Below are 10,537 nucleotides of genomic sequence, written 5' to 3'. Positions count from 1 at the left end.
ACACACGCAGCACGTTCCCTTCAAATGATTTTCTTTATCTCTGAATGTCGACCGTGTCGACACATATCACCCTATCAAGGGCCTTACAGATTGTCATTGTGAACAGCACCTCTGCAGCAGAATACACGTGGGGATAATTAATGACTTGCTGTCCTGCATTTGTCCAACAGCCCAGCACCAAACGCGTGCTGCTGTTTGTGTTTTCAGTTGATCAGCCGACCTTTGACGCACTAATGCCTCATCCCCGTACATATCTCTGTCGGTAGGCTATCTTCCAACGCATGGATCCTGTCGTCTCTTCTTGTGATCCTGCTGGTGTTTGTGCTGACCACGGTGCTGGTGAAGGTGGACGTGTCGGACTGCAGGACAGAGTTCTTCATCTGCACGCTGGCCAGTGTGGCTGTCGTCAGCGGCGCGTCCAACCTCTTCTCGGGCAGCGTGTTCGGGATCAGTGGTCATTTCCCCATGAGGATCTCTCAGGCTCTTATAGCAGGTGCAGCTCCTTTGGGTCATGTTGCCTTTTGTAGTATTTCCACATTACCGTAAACATGCACTATTTAGCCGCTTCATTAATGCACGATACCTTTGCACTGCCTTCACAGGACATTAGTGGAGGTCCATTCTTGTCTCAGGCCAGGGCATGGGGCGCGTTGAGCACGATGCAGTAGCGTCAGTCGGACCTGGCGGTGGCGAAGGATGCGACCGACAGCGCTCTGGTCTATTTCCTGACAGCCGACGGTCTTGTGCTCCGCATCATCACATATCTGCTCGGCCGGCTGGCGTATTCAAGGTCAGTAGCAGCCAAAGATGTTGTGGTTCGAGACAGATACATATGCATCAGCCCCTGTCAGCCGGCATTCGGATTTGACAAATGTTACCACCTTCCTTTGTCCTGTCAAATGACCATTCATCTGAATCCTATAGGCCAGTGAAGGTGTGTGTGTTGTGCATTTTCCCAACACCACCAGATGGTGCCAACGTTAGAAATGTTTAAATCTTACACAAAGTGGGTCAAATTACTTAAGAATAATTGTAATAAATAATCTTACCTATTCCAGTGATTGGTTTTGTGCATTTTGAAATGGCAGATACTGTTGGATTAAGGTCACTAGCAATAGACATGATAAACACATCTTTGTCTTTTATTTAATGCTGCATTTAACACAGTTGGACTAATGACTCATTTTAAACATTAAAAGGTTTATGTCATATGTATTTGTCTCCGTGACTAATGGTCCAGTATTGAGGGGTAACGCCATAATTGTCAACCTCAAATAACAAGCTGCGAGGGCAAATGTGCGGTGTCAATGTCGTGTTTCATTCACTGAAAGTGCTTTTTAACTGTTTTTTATAATACATTTGACTATTATGGAAAGGACCCTGCAAAGAAATATTACTTTTTTCCCATAACTTTGAAGGCAACAAAAGATCTCACTCTTTACGTCACCTTGTATGTTGCCTCTCTCTTCGGCTCGAGGACTCGGGCCTCAGCTCTAAACACTGGTGTGTGGATGTCATATTCAAAGACATCCACATTATTGAAAATCAATCCAGCCATGACACTTGAATATCTCCAAACAGTGAGATCCAATCAATCCGCCTGGAACACCCCATTCCACCTTTTCATATTTATTGTTTTGGCAACACAAGATTTCTGGTTTAATTCATTTTATTTTGTACAGCCCAAAATCACATATTACACATTTTCCTCAAAGGGCTTTACAATCTGTACACATAGACATCCCTGTCCCAGGACCTCACATCGGATCAGGAAGAACTCCCAAGAAATAGAAAAAACCCTTTCACAGGGAAAAAAGGGAAGAACCCTTCAGGAGAGCAACAGAGGAGGATCCCTCTCCAGGATGGACAGGTGCAATCCAGGTGTACAGATGGACAGAGTTACAACACATGAATATGACAAATTCTTAATAGTGAGTAGTAAGCATGGACCACGATCCAGATAACCACAATCCATGTCAACAGAAGAAGGTAGAGAGGAGGGGCATCAGGGCACCACGGCAGGAGGCATGCTGAAGAAGGCAGGGTCAATGATGTGGGAGGGCGGGAGAGATGAGACCAATGGTGAGGCGAGAGGCACAAGACTCCAGGTGAAGAAAGTATAATTAGTAATGTGCATTAAAGGGTTGAATCTGTCTCCTAGTGTTGTCAGAATCAGAGCCACCTGTCGGTGGGCGTTCATTCATTGTGCTAAATTGCTAAATGATTACACTGCAGCCCGTGGGGCGTATGCAGCGCTCTCGATCAATACTTGACCAATTTCAGAAACGTCCATTAGTCAAACACATGGGAAAGTAGGATAGAACAATAGCAAAGTATTTAGGTTCAGGGGACAGGTCCAATCCATCTTTTGAAGTTTAAGTCTTGAGATTTGACGTGCGAGTCACTTTATTTGCCGTTCTCTCGAGACACTGCATGCAGGCGGCAGCGGGCATCAGTTCAGGAGTGATGAGCGAGGGCGGAGCCGCGAGACACGGGAGCAGAGTCTCCATCCCGCCCGCTGAAGCCATCCTCAGGAAGACGTGGATGCTCGGTCTGGCGTCTTCTACGTCTTCTGCATCTCCATCATGGTGTTCCCTGCGTATCGTCTGGGATCAATCAAGTCAAAGACAGTGGCAGCCCCTGGACAACCACTTATTTTGTGCCGCTCACCAGTTTCCTCCTGTACAGTGCCGCCGACTTCTGCGGCAGGCAGGCCACCGCCTGGCTGCAGGTCCCGGGGCCCACCAGTCGAGTCCTGCCTGTCCTGGTGCCGTGTCGCTCCGTCATTGATTGATTGATTGATTGATTGATTGATATATTTATTTGTCGTTTGCCAGAGTACAGGTACAAAAGCATCGAAATTACAAGAAAGGGTGGATGAAAGATTACAGCATAACATGAGGGAAGAAAGTAGAAAAACACCAACCCCGACTATGCCCCGAGGGGTACAGTGTAGAACAGAAAAAAACACCTTAGCACATAAGCACATACATTTTAGAGCATGACTTGCAACGAGTAGGAAGGGGAGGGTAATCCAACAACTGGGTGATCTAAGCCCATCCATTGGGGGCAGAAGGTAACCAGCACCGACAACCAGCCGGTCCGGCACCAACACAGCAGCGCCTGGCTGGCCGTCCGTCACACTGGAGGTAAAAGCAGGCGAAGGCGTGGGATGGGGAGGGGTGGTGAATGCGAATCAGTATTATTGAAAGTTCGGTATGCGTGTTCTGGTATGTCGTCTCCCCAGGCCACAACAGACAGAGTTCTCAGTCCGTAAGATGGTTGCCAGTCGGAGATAGCCTTGAAAGGTCCTGGGGAAAAAACAACCACAGGTGTCTGTGGATAGGGGGAAGGGAATGAGAGAGATTCTCGTTTCAGTGATCTTGAGTTGTTGTTCCAGTAACTTGTGCCTTGGCAAAACGTCCTGTTAAAGGGCAAAGCAGATAAGATTGGGATTGTTTGGTCTTCCAGTAGCTGCATTTTTATGCGCAACCACTATGCCTCGATCTTCCTCCCGGTTGCCAATTGGATTTCAAATCGGTCCACTTTCATTTGCAGAGCCGTCAGCTTCTCCACGATGTTATCATTCTGGCGGTTTAATGCCACAGTCTGAGTGCCAACAACTCTACCTTGGCGTCAATCATGTCGGGCGGCCTATGGGGGCTTTGGCTGTCACCGCTTGTTTAATTTTCCGATATAAGCCAGGGCAGCGTAAATCCAAACAGCAGAAATCCTGTAATCATAGTTCCGAATAGGTAGATGTCTTCACGTCCTCCACGGAGAGTGGTGCTGGCAAGACCGCCACGCCATGCGCGTCCATCGTGTATCCAGCAACATTCGTCCCAACGGGACAGGCAGGTTCTCCCAACCCGAGCTTCTCGTCGAGAAGATGGTGTCACTGTGCGTAAGGACCACAGTTGATTCACGTCCATGGTTTTTAGTTCGAGCGTATGAAGAAGTCTCTCCAGTATAGACAAACAAGACATGACAAAGAAGCCAAGCAGGGAGGGGAAGGTCATGGGGAGGAGAGGGAGAAAAATGCGACCCCCTTCGGAGAGAGCCAGAGAGAATGGTGCCACTTCTGATGTTGTGCAACTACCAGCCAAGGGACCACCTCCACACTGTGCTTTTCGCCCACAGCGCATACCCTGTGGTCTTTAACTTGCCTGCTGAGGCTCACCAATGGCTACCTGGGCACTCTGCCAATGATCTATATGGTCCCAAAGTCGTGCCTCGAGGCTGACAGAGGCCACAGGGTGGTCATGGCCTTCTTCCTCACTCTGGGACTGGCTGTGGGGTCGGCCTTCTCAGTGCTGATTGTGCACTACGTCTGACCAGGCTGTTGAGCATCAACAGGGATATATTAAGTTATCTGAATAATTGCTGGACAGCAGAGCCTCAAAGCACGGATGCAAAGTGCACCAGTAAAGCCAGTGGTCTGCCATCAAGGGAGCGGACCGATAAGCCTCTCAACCATTAAGCCTCATAGTAATATGTATTTCCACTGATGTGGCTGATGCTGGGCACCTCGGGCTGCCATGACTTAATTACACATTCAACTTCAGTAGGCGCTTGTCCATTTTTACATTGCAAAACTAAACCAAAGGGATACATTTGTGGGGCATCAGTTTTTAGTTTTATTAGTTAGTTTTAGAACTATTTTAGTTCCACTAATAAAATATTCAGATGGCAAAGCAGCAGTGAGGATTACAGCGGCCACATGATGCACTGGGTATGTACGCCTTGTTCAGTCTTTAAACTGAACATTAGTGAAGTTTGGCATTTTTAAACAAATGCAACTAATGAAATTGAAACACAATATTTCAGGTTCCATCTCAAACATACACCTGTTCTGCATTTGCTGTTTTTAAATCTGAGACTGAGCTCCACATTTTTTTGTACTTATGAAATACAACTGTACCATGAACTAGACTTTAAAAATAAAATCTGAATTTGACAAGGTTTGTCATTTTATAAAAATAGGCCCAAACACCCTCAGAGCCAGTAAGATTTGATGACAAGCTTGAGAGAATGCAGTTAGGGTCATTTTACAAAGGTGATAAAAAAAGAAACCAAGTGGATTGGGATCACTTTAATTGTTAAACATTTACAGACTGACAGTTGGCTTACGTTTGAGCATTAGAGATGCTCTCTGTAAGTTAGAAACAGTGATTTACAAACGGTGCAAACAATGGGAGGTACACTCGGTAATAGACACATTTTCCCCTCTACAAAATACAAATTTGTTTTGGGCTCAGACGTACTGCCGTCATCCTGAACACAGAGCAGTTTCTTCCATTTGCGTTCACTTGCCCTAGGGAGAAAGATTCAAATACAGGAGGGGGGGGGACAAATCAGGACAGCAGCGCTGCTGCAGACGTTAAATGATTTTCTACAATCCATGTTCTTACAGAACACACCCAGCAAGCAACATTGTTAAGTACAACCTAAATGATGCAACCCGACGGTGGCGCTTTGGGACTTTTTCCAAGTGAAGCAGCAACAAGCGGAGCTGCAGATCACATCTCTCCTCCCTTGCCACACACCCCCAGAAAACAAGTCCAGTCCCTTTCCGCCATGACATTAAAAATATCAAAAGTTTATTAAACAAACTGCAGTCATTAAAAACAATAATGGGACCAAAATTAAGGGGGATGCAGCACGAGAGTAATTCTTCTTTCAATTCCCTTCCAGGTCAGGTTGCGCTTCCTCTACGCCCACACATGGCGTTTGCAATGAGCCACCGCCTAAAACACAAACAAGTGGTTAGACAAGCCGTGACGCAAATGCTGAGAAGAAGAATACGTAGTGGTGGGCAATAGTTAAAAAGAGGCCAACAATGACTGAGCCACTCACATTGCAGCGAGACGCTGTCTCCATGTTCTTGCACCAGAACGCAGGGCCCCAGCTGCACGGCTCTGTTCCCAGCAGCTTGCGCTCGGCTTCAGGACAGGCTCCCACTTTCTGGTTTACACACCAAAAAACAGATCAGACACTAGCCTGGTCTACATTACATTACATGTCATTTAGCAGACGCTTTTATCCAAAGCGACTTACAATAAGTGCATTTCAACCTAGAGTACAAACTAAGAACAACAAGAATACAGGAAGTAACATTTCCTCAACATAGTCGAACTACAAAAGTACCATAAGTAAGTGCTATCTAAGTGCCACTGAAGTGCTAATCTGTGTTTTAATCCAGATATAGTCGGAAAAGGTGTGTTTTCAGTCTCCGACGGAAGATGTAGAGACTTTCTGCTGTCCTGATGTCAGTGGGGAGCTCGTTCCACCACTGAGGAGCCAGGACAGCAAACAGTCTGGATTTCGAGTGATTAGCTCGAGGTGCAGGAGGCACAAGTCGATTGGCTGTTGTTGGCTGTTGTTGAAAGCTAAATATCCCTTTTGCTCCCAAACAAACATGAAGACTGTTCTTATTTAGTCATGGATGAATCTAGTTTACTCTTTACCATGCACACAAAGTCGGGGTCGAGCATCTGGAGGAGCAGCTGGATGAGCATCGGTTCATACTGTTGAACCATCTGGTCACACTGTTGACAAAGACACACAAGGGTTTACATGGAGGATTGGTCAAAGGTACAAACTAAGGAGCTCAAACTACTTCAACTAATTACCTCGGTCTGGAAGGAGTCGGGCAGGAAGCTGCAGACTTTCCTCACAGCCTCTTCAATCTGTTCCTCCGTTGCATTCTTTTCTCCAGAATGCCGTCAATGTAATTAACGGCCATCTTGCATATCGTAATAGCCACGGTCTTATAGAGAGTCATGTCGAAAGTGCAGCTGGAGAGAATTTAGAACCAGAGTCACCGTTATTATCCATATGTGGAAGAAAATCTTTGGCCATTGGATGTAAATGAAAACATTTTTTTAAAGAGACATGACAATAAGACGTCAGACTTTCTACTCGGAGCATTTTGATTTTAGAGATCACATGCATAACTTTGACATTTTATAAACACCAGCAAACAACTACTTTAAAACAGCTGGTTAAAGTCAATTGTGTTATGTTGCCACATTCTAGCACGAAGTGCCTTAAAAGACGATAATGGATAATATTAATTCAGTGTGCTTCTGGCGGGTGAGAACTTACGGACAAAAGCACGGCTGCCATCGTTGCAGAGTGCCAACACGGTGCAGATGGTCTTGGGGTCCGCCTGCTGCACCAGAAGCTCAATGATGGCCTGGCCCAGGTCTCGATCAGGTCACACACTGGGCACTCAGAGAGGAGGGCAGGTATGTGCACACCTTCTCCACAGCATGAACCACCTCCTCCTGAAATAGACAAATGGATCAGAGTCAAACGTACTGCTCCACATCTACAGCAGAGTTGTGTTATGGCCATATTGGATACATCTAGTGGATGTCTGCTCACCACCTGAAGATCAACCCTGACAAGACTGAGCTACTATTCCTTCCAGGGAAAGGCTCCCCCACCCACGACCGACCTGACTATCACCTTCAACAGCTCTGTAGCCCCTGCCCCTACCCTGACTGCCAGGAACTATAGGGGTGACACTCGACAGTCAACCTCTCGACGGCCAACATCGCTGCACGACGACGCTGCTTCCTGTAGGTACATGCTGCACAACATCAGGAGAATCGTCCTCTTCTTACTCAGAAGGCGGCGCGCGAGGTTCTGATCCAGGCTCTGGTCATTTCACGCCCGATTCGACCGCAACTCCTCCTGGCTGGTCTGCTGCTAAGGCCATCCGACCCCTGCAGCTCATCCAGAAATGCAGCAGCTCGACTGGTCTTCAGCCTCCCGAAATTCACCCACACCACTCCGCTCCTCGCTCTCCGCCTTCCACTGGTTACCGGTGGCTGCTTCATCCGCATCCGCTTCAAAACACTGGTCCTGGCGCATCGTGCTCCTGACGCCGGATTGGGCCCCGCTCACATCCGGGATATGGTCACCCACCGTACACCCGGCACGTTCGCTCCGCTCGGCAACAGCCAATCACTTTGAGACTACTGCACCTCGAGGCTAATCACTCTACATCAGACTGTTTGCTGTCCGGCTCCTCAGTGGTGAACGAGCTCCCCCACTGACATCAGGACAGCAAAGTCTCTAGAGACTCTTCCAGGAACCGAAAACACACCTTTTCCGACTATATCTGGTTAAAACACGATTAGCACTTCAATGTGCACTTAGATAGCACTTACTTATATGGTACTTTTGTAGTTCGACTATGTTGAGGAAATGTTACTTCCTGTATTCTTGTTGTTCTTAGTTTGTACTCTAGGTTGAAATGCACTTATTGTAAGTCGCTTTGGATAAAAGCGTCTGCTAAATGACATGTAATGTAATGTAATCTAGTGGCATAAATCCCACCTCTGTTTTCTGATCATCCAAGATGGACTCCAACTGTTGCATCACAAACTCACAGATGGCACACTTTGGGGACTCGCGGACTTGCACCATGGGCTGGAACAGAGAGAAGCACCGTCTCATGCGCATGTACAATACTGCTCCATCGCATATCATTACTACACACTGGTAGGAGTCAGCAGTGGGGGCCCAACATGACACCCAGCAGACCCCACCTCAGTGGCTGGGAAAAGCTTGAGTGCCGTGCAACCATGGCGGGCAGCAACCCAGCATGGGAATGGACTTCTTTGTAGCAACAAGCCAGCATGGGCACAGAGGTCCTTGGGATCCTGAGGACACAGAGATGGTTACTTTAGACGACACTGAGATCAATAAAAGGCCATGTGTCGGTAATCTGCATACCATTCCACAACGTTGCCACCCATGCAGCAGTTTCTGTTTTACAAAAATAATAACAGCTTATTTGATCTAGTACCAAACACAAAGCAACACACACCCATACTGGCAAAAACATATGCAGCCCTCAGGCATCAAACAAGATCAGCCAGTGTTGAGCCTTACAACAAAAAAGGAAAGTGTGTTTAGTTTTTTTTTTTAAATGGGGAGCTTCTTCAATGTTAGTAAAGACTTAGTCACAACATCTCAGCATACTGTAAACCACGACAGCGCTGTATGCCAACGTCATGTGAATGAACAGACTAGTCCAGTGAAGGACCACCACATTCAAAGTCTCCCATCAGGCACTCGTGTGTCAAGACTTTAGCCACACAAGCACAGTTGACGTAAAGCAGTCTCACGCGTCACAAGACCATCTCCATGCATCTCTACGGGGGTCAGGTGAGCGGCACTACGAGTGGACAGCACAAGCAGCGGGTTAAGAGGCCACAGGCGGAACACAGAAAGACCTACCTGTTCCTGGGGAGCAGCACACAACACCCAGAGCAGGAGAAAACAGAGCAGGACAACATTAATGGAGAGGAGAAAAGTAAAAAAAGAAGAAGGGAGGAACAAGAAAAAAATGAATAAAAAGAAGGGCAGAAAGTGATTTGAAGATGTGGATAAATTGAGGTCAGCAAGCCAGGTGGTGCTCCAAGACTGAATAAGGACTTAGCACTGGCAAAACAATACATTATCAAACTCATTCGTTTTGACTATTAAGCTCATCATTAAATATTAGAATATAATGACCAGTTATGTTAAACTGTGGCTCAAATATAAAAAGACAACATAAAAATAAAAAAAATTTAATGTAAAAGTTCAATGCATTAGGAGGACACTCACCATGGACATGAGCACGGTAATAACCAGGCTACCATACTGGGAGACATACTGCCTGCACTGAAATGAGAAAAAAACAATCGTGTTATGAATCTTTTTTTTCTTTTGACAAAGAAAACATTCATTTTGTCAAACCTCCTTCACTCAAAAAGGCTCACTACATGTCAAACTTGGTCCAATTGAAGAGTCACACTGGTTCTCAAAATTCTCAATGAGAGAGTTGACAAATGAGGTGTTGGCCTTGGCTTCAGATTGAGCATCAGTCAGGAACTTGACACAGTCCTAGCACACTAAATCATTTTCCTACAGAAATTAAGATCTAACAAAATACATCTTAACTTTGAACCCTTTTGGCCTTTTAGTGCAGTAAACTTACCAAACATCTCTCAAATCCACATCAACTCTAGTGAATGATGTGGTGGACTTCCGCGATAAATCGCCTCCTCCGGTACCAGTGAGCATCCCAGGGACTGGACATTGGTGCAATCTTATAAGTACTTACTGGGTGTTCTTACCTGAAACACAAACTGGACTGGGCCCCGATGCACGCACATACCACTCTATCAAAAGCGTGACAGAGCAGGCTCTTTCTGCTGAGGGAGACTGAGGTCCTCTGGAGTGCAGGGAGCACTGCTGAAGACAACTTCTTGGACTCTGTGGTGGCATCAGCCATCTTCTGCTGGAGTGGTCTTCTGGAGCAGCAGCAGCATGGCGCGGCGCTGACAGGAAGAGAGCTGAACAAGCTGCTAAAGAGGCCCCAAGCAGCGTGCTGGGTGTCCTCTCTGGATACTGTGGGTGGTGGGGGCCAGGAGGATAATAAGCTCTCGTCTCTGATGAACCCGCCTCCCACCCCATGCATGGCGCTCCATAGCTCTGCACAGCTCCTTCGGCCACCGCTGATTCCTCCCGGGGT

The 10,537-nt window shown here is 46.9% G+C and overlaps 2 protein-coding genes across 2 annotated transcripts; one reads left to right on the top strand and one right to left on the bottom strand.

Annotated features, from left to right (window-relative positions):
• Positions 1-234: 234 nt before the first annotated feature.
• On the top strand, positions 235-4,334 carry slc29a3 (solute carrier family 29 member 3; the record flags this gene model as incomplete). The annotated part of the gene is given in 8 exon segments (XM_056436218.1): positions 235-493; positions 633-675; positions 677-790; positions 2,427-2,554; positions 2,557-2,595; positions 2,598-2,782; positions 4,067-4,162; positions 4,164-4,334. Coding segments are annotated over 8 exon segments (1,035 nt in total), but the record flags the coding sequence as incomplete, so codon positions are not given.
• A 743-nt stretch (positions 4,335-5,077) lies between these two features.
• On the bottom strand, positions 5,078-6,784 carry psap (prosaposin). The gene is given in 5 exon segments (XM_056436217.1): positions 5,078-5,747; positions 5,857-5,964; positions 6,468-6,548; positions 6,633-6,713; positions 6,716-6,784. Coding segments are annotated over 5 exon segments (375 nt in total). The 3' UTR covers positions 5,078-5,711.
• Positions 6,785-10,537: the final 3,753 nt, after the last annotated feature.

This window comes from Pseudoliparis swirei, chromosome 17 (assembly GCF_029220125.1).
Source record: "Pseudoliparis swirei isolate HS2019 ecotype Mariana Trench chromosome 17, NWPU_hadal_v1, whole genome shotgun sequence".
Lineage (NCBI taxonomy): Eukaryota > Metazoa > Chordata > Actinopteri > Perciformes > Liparidae > Pseudoliparis > Pseudoliparis swirei.
This window is presented reverse-complemented; position numbering and strand designations above follow the sequence as displayed.